Below are 13,975 nucleotides of genomic sequence, written 5' to 3'. Positions count from 1 at the left end.
TTTAGTCCAATTTATCATAAATTATTCTATTCTTGGGAGAAAAATAAATTAGGCCTTTAATTATTATTATTATTTTTTTGAAATAAACATTTGAAGGAAAAAAACTAAAGAAAAATTGTTTTTGTGGTGTTAGTCAATGTTAATTTAAGAGAAAAACAAAAGTAGACTTTTATGTTATCCGACGTCTTTGACGAAAAAACATATACAAAATCGAAAAAGTACAAAAAAAAAGCACCTGATCGAAGAAAAATGGCATCTCACAAGTCACCAAAATTTATAATATATCTTCAAACATTTCACAACCTAAATAAACTGAAGAAATTAATACATAAAATTAAAACTATTTAATTACTCACATTAACACACCTAATTGAAAAAAAATAAAAATGAAAGTTACAAAAAACGGACAAAACACAAAACGGTCATTTTGAAGGCCTAAACGTCATAATTTGACATAAATCACCCGACCCATTGCGTAACACTGGTCCTTTTTATTTTGCCGTTTCCAATAAAAAAAAACACTACTTTTTCGTCCATTTTCGTTACGATAATCCCAAGTTTTCAAAATCTGTAATCCAGTTTACTATGCATCATTCTCCCCGCGTTTGACAGAATTTGTCCTCGAATTCGATGCATCTTCAAGTGATGTGGATGTAGGATAATCTTATTGGGGAACTCTTTGTAACGAAATTCGACCTCCAAGGTAAAAAGTACATCAACAAAATCCTTCGGGGCTTCATAAGTTTCATTGCTCACCAGAGTTGATTTGTGCTGGTCTTTACTTCCTCGTCGCTTTCATCGAATACTAGACTACTCCATGTACCCAATGGCCCAAAAAAAAAAAATTCTTCTTCTTTGCCATCAATTTCAAACACATGTGGTAGTGGGATAATGTCGACGTGGCCGGTGAAGGATGGCATGATTCACGATCGTCTTCGGCTCTGATACCAACTGATGCAACAGAGAATATAAAGATTGAAAACCAATCTAAGAACCGAAATAAAAGGAAATACGTTAATGAATAGTCGAACTTGATCGTTGATTCGCAGACGAATACTTGATCTAAGAACCTTCCTTCGTCTATTGATTAGCGCACGAATTCTAGACTCAGGGCATCCAATCACCGTTGATTCGCGCACGAATACAACTTTCTGGCATCAACTCGGAGCTCCTCACGACGCTCAAATTTGGAGAAAACTCTCAAGTTTCAATTTTTTGTATTCATCAACATCTTTCAAATACAAAACAAGTCACTAAGATTTATGTTATATCTTGAGACCTTTCACAACCCAAATAAACTGAAGAAATTAATACATAAAATTAAAACTACTTAATAATTTGAAGGCCATATTGAAGGCCTAAACGTAATAATTTGAATTAAATCACCCGACTCCTTGCATAACACTGGTCCTTCCTTTTTATTTTTCCGTTTCCAAGAAAGAAAACACTACTTTTTCATCTATTTCCGTTATGACAATCCCAAGTTTTCAAAATCTGTAATCCAATTTGCCATGCATTTAGTTGCAAAGGTTAGCGATGATCATTAAGAGAGAGAGAGAGAGAGAGAGAGAGAGAGAGAGAGAGAGAGAGAGAGAGAAAGTATTTCGTTTGATCAATGGTATTTTTGTTTAAAATGGAAGTTCTTACCTAATTTTTCAATTTTGTATTATAAAAGTAAATTTGAAGTGTAAATGCATAATAAAGATAAAATGTCTATATTTAAATTGGGAAACATGCCAGGTCCATACCCGTTTATTATAGTCACTCTTGAATATTGATATAGGTATGACATAAACAAAGACGAAACCCGCTACATGAAATATCGACATACAAGACGTACGTTACATCATTATTTAGAGTGTGACACGAAACCAGAAGGGGAAAAAAAAAAATTAAATTTCATAAAGATAGATAGATATATAACACATACGTTCGTTTTTTTTTCTTCCCCACCTTTTCTTTTTTCTATAACTCTTCAATAAGTTGCTTGAAAGGGATAGCTCTCAAACACAAGCTCATTTTTCTTCCAACACTAGCCCCAAACTGCTCGGTCATGTCGAAATCCTCGGGCTTCATCCCATTGGGAAGTTCCCAATCAAAGTGGTACAACATTTGAGCCAGGACAAGCTCGGCAGCGACCATCCCAAAAAGCATCCCGGGACAAACCCTCCTTCCGGCCCCGAAAGGTATGAACTCAAAGTGGCTTCCTTTGTAATCGACCGAGCTGTCGACAAACCTCTCCGGCCAAAAACTCTCCGGGTTTTCCCAATAGCTCGGATCCCTCGCCATCCCCCAAGCGTTGATTATGACTTTGGTCCTCAATGGGATTTCATAGCCGTTGATTTCACACACCTCTCTACATTCTCTCGGGATCATCAAAGGGGCCGGAGGGTGAAGCCTTAGGCTCTCTTTGAGGACGCACTTTAGATAGGTCATTTTTTGAATGTCATGTTCTTCGATTTTCCTTTTCCCTTTTGAAACTCGGCGCACTTCTTCTTGGGCCTTCTTCATTACCGCCGGGTGTTTCATCATTTCCGCCATAGCCCACTCCGCGGTTTTTGCGGATGTATCCGTTCCCGCAATGAACATATCCTAAAAGAATTCATTTTCAAAAGTTATTTTTATGTTCACTACGGGAAAATTTACGTCCCTTATTTTATTTAAAAATATTTGAAATGCAAAGTTATTAGGTCATTGATATTATAATAAATCAATATGAGGTTTAGGTTAAAGAAGTGTTAAACTTATTAGAATATTATTAACGAAGAAAATCTTGATGATAAATGATAAGAAAAATGAAGGGACGACAAGATGATATTGATACTTACAAAGATTACTGCTTTTACGTGCTCAAGTGTGATTGGAATATTCAGAGAACCACTTTGTTTAATCTTAAGAAGGATATGAATGAGATCTTCCTTCTCTATCTTGTCGTCATCTTCTTTTATCATTTTTTCGATTCGATTATCAACAAGGGCTTGGAGAATCTTGTCCACCTTCTCGTGGATCTTCTCGAGTTTAGCTCTCATATTGCCGACGGATTCCAAAAACTTGAACGAAGGGAACAAATCGGCCAAATTGAAACCTGTGGCCATTTCTGATCCTTCCTCTATACCCGTTATCAAATCGAACCCATCGTCGAACTTAATTTTTTCGCCAAACGCGGCTCTAGAGGTCATAATGCTCATCAAGGTTAAAAGGAGCTCGGAGAGATTGACCAGAGACTGTGACGAGCGAATGGATTCGACGAAGTTTGAAACCTCTTCTTCTCGGATATGAGCGAAAGATGAAACCCTAGCAGGGCTTAGCAACTCGAGAACACACACCTTTTTCATTTGCTTCCAATACTCTCCGTACGGCGCAAAGGCAATGCTCAAATCATCGTAGGCCGCGTATTTTCCAGCGAGAAGTTGAGGCCTTTGTGCAAAAGAGAGGTCGTGAGTTTTCAAGACTTCTTTTGCGATGCTCGGCGATGAAACCACGACCGCCGAGATTTGGCCCATTTGTAGGTGCATGAGAGGGCCGTACTTTTGCGACAGCTCTCGAAGAGTATGGTGTGGAAGTGGGCCGATCAAGTTATGCAAGTTTCCTATGATCGGGAGCTTCCATGGGCCCGGAGGAAGTTTTTTGAATGATCTATTTGTGAAAATCAAAGTGAGGACTATGATGGTCAAAATTGTTGTGGGGATTATAATCAAGGAATCAAATTGAAGCTCCATGGTCATATTTGAAGGCATAGAGAGATGATTTGGTAGAGAATGAGTGAATGGTGAGATAATTTACTTGTGAAGGTTTCTGAATATATAGAAGGAAATAATACCTGTCCATAAATATTGTTCATAAAAATTGGCATAGGGAAGAAGTAATGAATGGGTGATATTTCATACGTTCTCATTATGGGGGAAAACGACATGTTACATGTATAATGAGAGACATGTATAATGAAATGATAATTTTTATTACGTATAGCTTTGAAACATGTGTGGCGACATATTTGAAATAGTAAATGCAGTGAATTATCGTTTTAGGGACTAGAACTTAATGCTGTAAAGTTTCAGAACTACGGGTTTTGAACTATCATTTTTTTTTAAATCTCAGGTAGGTAGGGTTCTAAAATATCAATTAGGGTTTTGCTTATAGCTACCTCTCACTCATCCTTGGTCTCTCTGCAAACCAACCGTTTTAAAAGTTTTCTCGGAAGGAATACTGTTTTTTTTTTTTTTTTTTTTTTTTTTTTTTTAAGTTGAAGAAAGCTTCTCGTTTGGGTCTGTAGAGATAAGGGTTCTACTTGAAATTTGATATTAATTTAACTCTTTCATAATTTGTTCTACTCCATAGCCTTTAATAGCAGGCATTACCTACAATTGAAGAACATTTTTTTTTTTAATGTTTTAACGAAATAAATTTGTTTGTTATTACAAAGCACACATGATTGACGCTTTAATTAATTAAAAACCTAGTAATTTAACAACATATATTTCGTTTGACATATTATTAGTGAATCGATTTTCCATCTGGCTAAGGCATAGCGGCATAGCTGATATATACCAAATTAGTTTAACATATAATTTATTATTCGTAAGAATTTATTTATTTTCTTGTTATATTTTAACGATTTCAGCAAATTGATATTAATCTGCCCACATTTTAGTTGATGTCAATTTACTTTCTTATATGGAAATCTCCACGAAAAACGTGCAACAATCACTGACAACGAGCTTAAGTCTGAGTTGAGTTGATACTAATCATGATCAAATCCGATTCTGGTATAAATTATTTTACTAATCATATAGATAATTAACTATACAAAAAATTAACAAAATAGCCAACTCAAACGTTGAGATTTGCTAAATAGCCAAGATTTTGTATATATTAATAAGTAAATAGCCTCTCGGATGACGTGACTCAATTAAATGTTTTTTCAATTCCGAAATCTGTCCTTTTAGAGTTTTGAATTATGAAAATATTTGAAATTTGAATTTTTTTAGGCTTTCCGAAACTTTAAATTTGAACTGACCGAATTTATGTGTGAACACGATTAAGTTGTTTAATTATTTCCTTATATGTAGCAACTGAATTAACATGGTTGTGCATTGTTATTTTGTTTCCTTATATATTTGATTTTTATTCCTTATTTATTGTTTTGATTATTTCTTTACTTTTTAGTTTGATCTTCAGACGTTATATTGTCAAACGCTCATAAATTATTCAAATGTATGAAAATATCACCGATCCACAAGATGTCTAGGTTTTCTCTGAATGAATCAGGTGGTTTTTTTTTTTTTTTTTTTTTTTTTTTTTTGAAATTTTAGGCTATTTTCGCTCTAGTTTACATAAAATTACTATTATATTTACGTACATTTACTGTCACTGTTATGTTGCAGTTAAGTTTTTTGAACGTCAATGGCAGGAAAACCATAATTCATTGTCACTTGGTGTAAATACAAAATGTAATCAAAATGATTTACAAACAGTTTTCGGTAGACGACGTTATTGTGAGCGCCTTATTTCTGACGGCAGATATTTTTGTTATCGCCATCGTGGTTGAGCCATATTAACTCTGTTTGCAGTAAATACGTGTTAATATTCCAATTTCATTAGATATAAAAAAAATTCATAACTTGACATATTCAGCAGTAAATACATGGAAATATATTCGTCACAACTTTTTAATTGACATTTTCGGCAGTAAATACACATTTTAACAAGAAACAATAACATCTAAATATATAGACATCATATTCTTTTTCAACAACATCACACCTAAGTCAATGACATCTACATGCACACATTTTTCCTTTTAATTAGACCACAAGTCATGTATAACTTGTCCACTAGTAAATATACACAAGTCATTGAAATATTATGCAGTAAATATATGTAAATACACACACACATCAAAATCATCAACTTTCCAACGCCATTCACAACATCCTAATACAATACCAAACATTGAACAATACATCTATTATTGATATGAAGGCATCATAACAAGATATACACATCAAGCTATTTAAAACCCGAACTCCCAAATCTCGTCTGAAAATTTCTAGGGTTTAAGGCAAAAATCTAAGATTATGAATAAGCTATACACGAATATTAACAACTATTAACAATACATGAATCTTTATCTCAGAGGAAGATGATAACACAAAATCCATGTTTTTCAAAAAATCAAACCCAAAAACCCAGATTTATCTTTCCATTTAGTGTAAATCTTTGTCGGAAATTAGTAAATACTGGTTAAAATAGCAAGAACATCTACATTTGCATATCAATTTGCTGTTGCCGAAATCGTACGTCGGAGATGTTTGACAGGTTTTCGTCGGGGAAGAGACTAGAGGTTTTTTTTTTAGCTTTTTTTTTTCTTAACCGAGAGATAAAGGAGGTAAGTGGGTATGAATGTGATTTAATTACCTCGATTATCGGAAATCATGATTTCCCTGTATTTTTTTTTAATATTAATCAGGAAATGGCAAATGGGCGGAAAAATTATTTGGGCATTTTAGTAAACTTGGACGGGTAATTAAATACTGCTGACTATTTACTTAATATTTATAAAACCTTGGTTATTTAGCAATTTCTAAGGTTTGAATCGGCTATTTTGCTAAATTAGCCGTGGAGTTGTAACTTTGACACATTAATTTCATTGACATGGATAGTTCATTTTATTTACTAATTCACGGTCAAAATTACCATCGCAGCAGTACTCTAAAAAAAAAATGCTAGATACCCAACTGTGACCGAAGTATTCAGGAAATATTAATTATCTATATTTTTTAAAATTCATCGAAGACATAACTATATTTTTGTATGTGTTTTGTGTCACCAGAATCTCATTCTTTAATATACTTATTTCTTCTTTAGCTTTATTATAACTACATTATCTCAGTGCAAAATATAATAATAATATAAGTTATAATAAGAACTAAAAAAAATTAAAACTTTTAAATTTGTAGGTTTTCTTTTTTCTTTTTATGGTGTAAGACTTCGTACTCTTAATAAACGTAGGGAAAATTACATAATTAGTATATAACGTGCGTCATTTTTCATATCTCACTCATATTTTCAAAATATTTCGTCAATAATCGTTTTTCTTTTTTCCGGACAAAAATACCCTTGTTTTTCAAATCTGGTTAACAGCTATTGGAATTTGATCAACAACCATTGAAATTTGATCAACAGCTATTGAAATCTGGTTAACATTTATTGAAATCTGGTTCAAAATATTGGTATATTAAATTCTGATTAACAGTTATTGAAAATCTGGTTCATAATCATTGAAATCTGGTCAACAGTTATTAAAATATGATTAATATTTATGAAGGGCAAAATGGACATTTCAAAAATCAAAACGGTTACTTATGTAAAATAAAAGATGTAGCGGCTAATATTGAAAAAATTACGAAAAATAGTTATTGGAGGCTATTTCCACACAAATGTACGTTTGGGCTTAAAGAACTATCGCGGCCCAAAGCATGATTGAACTAGGTTGTCCGAGGTCTAGCCCGATTTCATCGAGATGGGCTAAACCAATAAGCGGAATATCTAGCCCAAACCCTTAGCATGATCGAGCTAGACCGACATCTTGAATTAAGAATTGGATTGTTTGAAGTACAGCGAGCGCAGCCTTACCTAGCTCTGATCGGTCAATCTCATACCTTTATATTGGCTGCGTTTGGTCCATATTAAAAAGCACTGTTTTTGTTTTTAGAAAAAAAACTAAACTGCTTATCCGGTGTTTGGCAAAACTGTTTTTACAAAAAACTTCCAAAGCGATTTTAGATTTTGTACATGAGATGGAAAAGCTAGAATTCTTAGCTTTTAGAAAAAGTGTTTTTAAGTTTGCTATATAAATTACTGTAATATCCTCGTACAAAATATTATTCATATATATATATATATATATGTATATAAATAAGCATATTAATAATTATTATTTAATTATTAAGAACATGTCTATTTTAGTCTTTTTACTATAATATATTTAATTTACCAAACGCTAAATCAGTCTTTGTTACCAGCAACAACTGTTTTATAAACAGTTTACCAAACAGCTTGTCAATTTTTGAAAAAAAAACAGTTTTTTTCAAAAATTAAATCTAAAAGCATTTTTTTAAAAACAAAGCTATGTTAAACGGGACCATTGTGGTATACCGCCTCAACGAGCCCCCAAATCTCGAGACAAAAGACAGTTCAACCATATTCTGCTCAACTGCCTCACTAATTCCGGAGCAAACATTGCACATGTCCTGAGATGAGTGGCAAAGATCGATTCAACGATGACGTATCCTCCGGATGGTGGAGCTTGTTAACACTCCACGAATGCTATAAATATCATCTTCTAACACAAAAACTACACTTATTTTTTCTCTTTACGCGCACAATGAGTACGCTCAAGCTAACCACTACTATTCCGCTGCTTGTTGTTGTTCTTCTTCTAATTCTGTAATCCATTCGATAATCAATAAAAAAAAGCACAGAGTTATTTACATTTAATCAGTAGTAAATGTTATAATAACTTACAATAACATTTAGAGCACATAATCGATCTCTTAAAAAAGTTTGAGGCTCATCAAATTGTAATCAATCTATCTTCCTTGAAAGATTGAAACTGTTTGAGGTGATTATTCATGTCAAAATCAAAAGAATGTATAGAGATTTTATGAATAAATGAAATAAAGATGATATATTATACTATGGTTTCTGATGGATACGGTTGTATTAATTCCATTGAAATAATATATTTTACTATGGCAATGCTTTAAATTTTCTCATATATGGATTAAAGATATCATCACATTTCATCATAAAATAGTGAGTGTGTGCGTGCGGATGTGTGTATGCGTTGAGAAGACACGGGTGTGCGCGTTTGAGAAAGAAAAAAAAAAAAAAAAAAAAAAAAACACTAATTACGTTGTTTGAAATATGGTTATCATGATATCGTCCCATTTCTGCGCAATTCATCAAACTTTACAAATTTTTTATTTTTTTTTTATTTTTTTTAAATAATTGTATTCGATGACAACCCAATGTGTTCTCCGAAAATTGGCAACACGTTTGGGACGAGTAAGACAAGATATATATCTTCTTATTCTTTCTTCATTTTTTTTTTTTTTTTTTGCTAGCATATATATCTTCTTATTTACAGTATTTTTCTTCTTATTTTCGTTATTACTTTACTCTTTATTTTTTAATATTTATAGTTTTATTTAGCTTTTTCATGTTTATAGTTTCATTTAGAATAAGGCCTTATTTATCTGAGAAAAAAGTATTTGAGAAAGGTTTGAAAATGTGATATATACTAGGAATATTACCATCTCCATTTGCAATATTTTCCGAAATTCACCTATAGTTTACATGTCCGGAGGGACAAATTAGTACAATTCTCCGAAATATCTCAGTTTTACAATTTTTTTATTACTTATAAAAAAAAAAAAATTTGACTTGTTTTTACTGGTTATAACTTATAGTTTCATTTCAATTTTTCTTTATTACTTTAGAAATAAGATATTTGTGAAATTTTTTGTATGTTTTTTCTTACCTTTTTTCGACCCACTTTGTGTTTCTTTGGGACCCATGTCCTCTCTCTCTCTCTCTCTCTCTCTATATATATATATATATATATATATATATATATATATATATATATATATCCTTACTGTTATAACAACCAAAGAAATAACTAAAACAAAACAACTATAGCAATAAATATTAAATGTCAGAGATTTAGAGAGAAAGAGTGATAGAGATATTGAGAGTATAAGATAAAAATCGGGATAAATATTTACTTCACCCACATCATGTATTTATAAGTGATTTTGGGCACCAAAGTCAATATTAAATTAAATGTTATGACTCAATAATAGAGCAACTCCCACTTATTTACAACACTTCCTAAGTTGTTCTCTACTAGCAAGTAGTACACGGAAAACAAAGAAACTTATAACAAAGGGGTAAAATGGAAGATATTAATTTATCTCACATCATTAGTTAAAAAATAGGAAAATTACACGGACTACGCTACTTTAAACATTGGTATTGCAATCTAACCAATGTTTCATTTAAGTTTCAAATGTAGCAACAAATGATGACGTGACTTTATTATTTATTTAACAAATTACTACATTAACCTTTATTAAAATCGACTGAACATAAACATGTAGTCAACGTTTTGATCGCAGTCAAATAACGCTGCTTTAATGCATGTAGTCAACGTTTTGATCGCAGTCAAATAACGCTGCTTTAATGCATGTTAATTTGATTTATTCCATAATATTTTCTTTACACTACTACAAAAACAGTTTTCCGGTGCGGATGACTTTTGGGTGCGACTATTCGCACCTAAAAGTCGCACCAATAAGACTTTCAGGTGCGAATAGTCGGACCCAAAAATCAATTAAGCGCTGGGAAATTTTTTGACGTTGGGTGCGACTAGTCGCACCCAAAAGTGTGGTACCACTATTGGGTGCGACTTAGTCGCACCCAATACTTTATCTAAAGTGATAGGTGCGACTAAGTCGCACCTAAATGATCTAAAATTTTCGGCGGCCAAAACTTCCCCCATTTTTTAATGATGATGAATGCATTGACTTGGCGCACCCAATGACTTGGCGCGAAGGCCATTGGGTGCGACCAGTCGCACCTAATGGTCTTCCCGCGGACTTTTTTGAACATCTTTTCTGACTTATGGGTGCGAATATAGGTGCGAAAATCCGCACCTAAAATTCGCACCTAAAAGTCATGACCTCGCACCCACGACCTTTAGGTGCGAACTTTCGGGTGCGACAAAGTCGCACCTAAAGTCACACCTAAAGGTATCAATGGGTGCGACTTTCGACCTTTAGGTGCGAAAAAAGTCGCATCCAATGCTGTTTTTTGTACTAGTGTTAATTTTTTATAGTCCAATTAGTTGCGATATCAAGTTTTTTTGGGTTACTTTCAGTTAATTTCCATTTATTCTATACGCGATGTTAGCTAGTAATTGGTTTATATGATTTATGTTACATAAGGGTATTTTCGATATTTTCTAACCGTTTATTTATGTTAAAGTCATCCTTACAAAATTTATCAAACGTTGACTACATCCTTAAAACCATGTTTGAAATTGACTGCGTTGCTAGATTATCCTAAAAAAATAAGTGATAAAGTGTAAAATAATATTTAGTATTATATATATTTGTCAAAGTCATGCTTATAATTAGTGAGATATCCATGTCTAGTAGAGTTTATATTTAAAAATTACATATATATATATATATAATATATATAAAAAGAAGTAATTGGTCAGGCAATTACTTTGGTTTTATTACTTTGCCCTCAAATAAAATAACTAGCCATTAAGAAGCAAAACAAAAAAAAATGAGGACAAAGAATGGATTCCCAAGTTTGCTAACATGTTCTTTAATCCTAAGTACTTTCTAAACTATAAAGGTAGAGTTGTGGACATGGGCTGTATAATAACTTATTTAAACCTCATATTCTAAAATTATAGTCTAAACTATCTAATATTTATGAAGAATTCAAACTAATGCTATTCAACTAGTGTAAAAGAGATACATGAGTTAAGTTATATGTTTAATATTTGAATAAAGAAATTATGAATTGTAATTGAGATAATGTTACTTGAAAGTAGCCATTGAGCTATTTAAAACAATTTCTTCTTAAATATATGAATTGAATTTGTAAAATTGATACAAATATATCTCATAGAGTGGCTTTTTTCATAATTGTAGCAGTTAAAAGTTCATAACTAAACTAAACTATGATATATTATGAAATCTTAAGCATTGAATAATTCATTTCCTTTATATTTATATAAACAAATACAGTCTGGTTATTATTTATTAAGCTTGTAAATAATTTGGTTTTTTTTTAAATGAGGGGATATATTTGGATTATTCTAACAAGCAACATTAATATGTTTATTGTATTCCTACAAAATATCAATATTAACTTCTTCTTCTTCTTTTTTAGTAAAGTAAACTGAGATAGTTAAGCAGGTACCAACAAAATCCAACACTGCACAATAATAGCTTACACCAAATGGAAGACAATCAATTAGAGGGTCACAACTCACAAGTACAATGCAACTTCAAGAAATTATTGTCTTTGGCTCACCGAAATCAGAACTTGAATTAAAAATATGAATCACGAGATATTGAAATTTGGGCGTAGCTCACACCAATATGGTTGAGCAAAAATAACCCTTAATAAAAATACTGGGAGAATTAATTAAAGAGTAATTTGCAAAGATTTATTTTACCACCCGAAACAACCTTCACTGAATAACACGGTGTAGTTCTGCATGTAAAATTGTGTGTTCTCTTTTGCCTTATTACATTTATTTTGAACATCAACTTTAAGTAAGCACACTTCAAGGAAAACAAAAAAAAAATGACCATATGGATTTAAGAAAACAAACATTGAGCTAGACATTGGGTACGTAACATGCGAAGTTGGCTTACACAAACTTATCACACAGTAGTTATACATATTATAAAACATTATTTTTGAACTTCAAACCAGAACTGCCCAATTTTTGTTCCATAACTCTTGACATTTTGTCAACCATTTCAGGGCTTAAATGGTTGACCCAATCTCCCACCTCTCCTTTTCTGAAGAGCTTCTTATTCTCAAAGTTCTTTATAGATTTTCCCTTCTTGTTGACCTCCAAATCCTTTAGATTCTCAAAACTACAAAGCTTGACTACCTTCTCCACCACCCCATCTCTCTCCTCCTCCAAAGAAAAGGGACACCCCAAGAAATTGGCCAACCTCTTGAGCTGGAAAGAAGTGTCTTCTTTGAGGTCTTCATATGTCAGGAACAACACCTTCTCGGGCATCTCCAAGCTCTCTTTCCAATACCCCAACATGTGGTCCCAAAACGGCCCAAACCCTATGACCCCGTCGCTACACATCTCAAAGGCCTCCTCTAGCGAATAGCGCGTCATAGACCCGATGAAATGCCACGACGACACGAAGGTGTCCAAAGGGTTTCTACAGAGATACACGACTCGGCAATCAGACTCCTTGATGGAATCAGCGAGTGAAGGGTAAGGAATGTGTGTCCCGAAGAGCCTAGGCTTGTTCGAGCTAATTAGGTCAATGTCATCCCTCGAAAAGTCGGGGATTTTGTTATTGGCATAGAGTTTGTACTCAAAGAAAGGGACGAGATCGTGGGGGTTGGTGTAGAGCAAAGGGTTGCGACGTTTGGTCTTTGGCGATTCTAGGTCAACCGGGAAAATATCTCGGTTGACCAGAGCAAAAGTCAAGGCTTTAAGCCAAGTGGTGCCGGATTTTGGTATGGTGGCCAAGACAATGTCGTCGTGACGGGCTTGAAAGTGTTTTTGGAAGGTGGAAATGGCTTGAATCTCGGCGGCTTGGCACCAAAAGCCTTGGTATTGGTATAGATAGGAAGTTCTCCAACCTTTCTCCTTTGGGAGCAAGGCCAACATTTTTTGGCACTCATCAGTTAGAGTGAGCTCTTCTTCTGATGTGATGGCAACACCGTTCGGAGGGTCTTTGGCGAATTTGGTGATTCCCATAATGGCAATGGAATTATATTTAAAGGTTATTTGTTTTTGTGGGCGTTGTATTTGAAGCTAGCTAGTCTTGGAGTTGCATTAATATATAGCCGCCGAAAATCATGCAATTGCGTAACAAGTGACGTCAAAAGGTCTAGATGAGTCAAGTGCATGCAAGTATTCCGTGTATATATATCTTATGTAACTCATGAGTTATATGCGTGGAAATTGTGTAATTATTTTTGTACTATTGAATTAGATACTGGCATATTAGTTGGTTTTGACGTGTACCGGCCGACTAGAAAAATGACACGTGGTTGTCACTTTCCAACCGGATTTCTTTTCATGGATTTCACGTTCAAAACTTTTGATTTGTCACCTTTTTATGTTTAACTTCCTACTTTATAGCTTCTTTTTTTTTTTTTAATATAATTTGATTTCCTTATTCAG

The 13,975-nt window shown here is 33.3% G+C and overlaps 2 protein-coding genes across 2 annotated transcripts; both read right to left on the bottom strand.

Annotated features, from left to right (window-relative positions):
- Positions 1–1,952: 1,952 nt before the first annotated feature.
- On the bottom strand, positions 1,953–3,627 carry LOC149379561 (desmethyl-deoxy-podophyllotoxin synthase-like). Its single transcript, XM_089603696.1, has 2 exons — positions 2,829–3,627; positions 1,953–2,592 (listed from the first exon to the last, which is right to left on the bottom strand). Exons 1-2 carry the CDS (start codon positions 3,513–3,515, stop codon positions 1,966–1,968), a joined length of 1,314 nt encoding a protein of 437 aa, XP_089459822.1. The 5' UTR covers positions 3,516–3,627; the 3' UTR covers positions 1,953–1,965.
- An 8,760-nt stretch (positions 3,628–12,387) lies between these two features.
- On the bottom strand, positions 12,388–13,602 carry LOC149379560 (cytosolic sulfotransferase 15-like). The gene has a single exon (XM_089603353.1). The coding sequence runs from the start codon at positions 13,544–13,546 to the stop codon at positions 12,497–12,499; it is 1,050 nt and encodes a 349-aa protein (XP_089459479.1). The 5' UTR covers positions 13,547–13,602; the 3' UTR covers positions 12,388–12,496.
- Positions 13,603–13,975: the final 373 nt, after the last annotated feature.

This window comes from Urtica dioica, chromosome 12, assembly GCF_054948205.1.
Source record: "Urtica dioica subsp. dioica isolate 48M chromosome 12, U.dioica_male_clone48M_v1_H2, whole genome shotgun sequence".
NCBI classification, from domain to species: domain Eukaryota; kingdom Viridiplantae; phylum Streptophyta; class Magnoliopsida; order Rosales; family Urticaceae; genus Urtica; species Urtica dioica.
The sequence above is the reverse complement of the archived record's forward strand: the minus strand, read 5'-3'. Positions and strand labels throughout refer to the sequence as shown.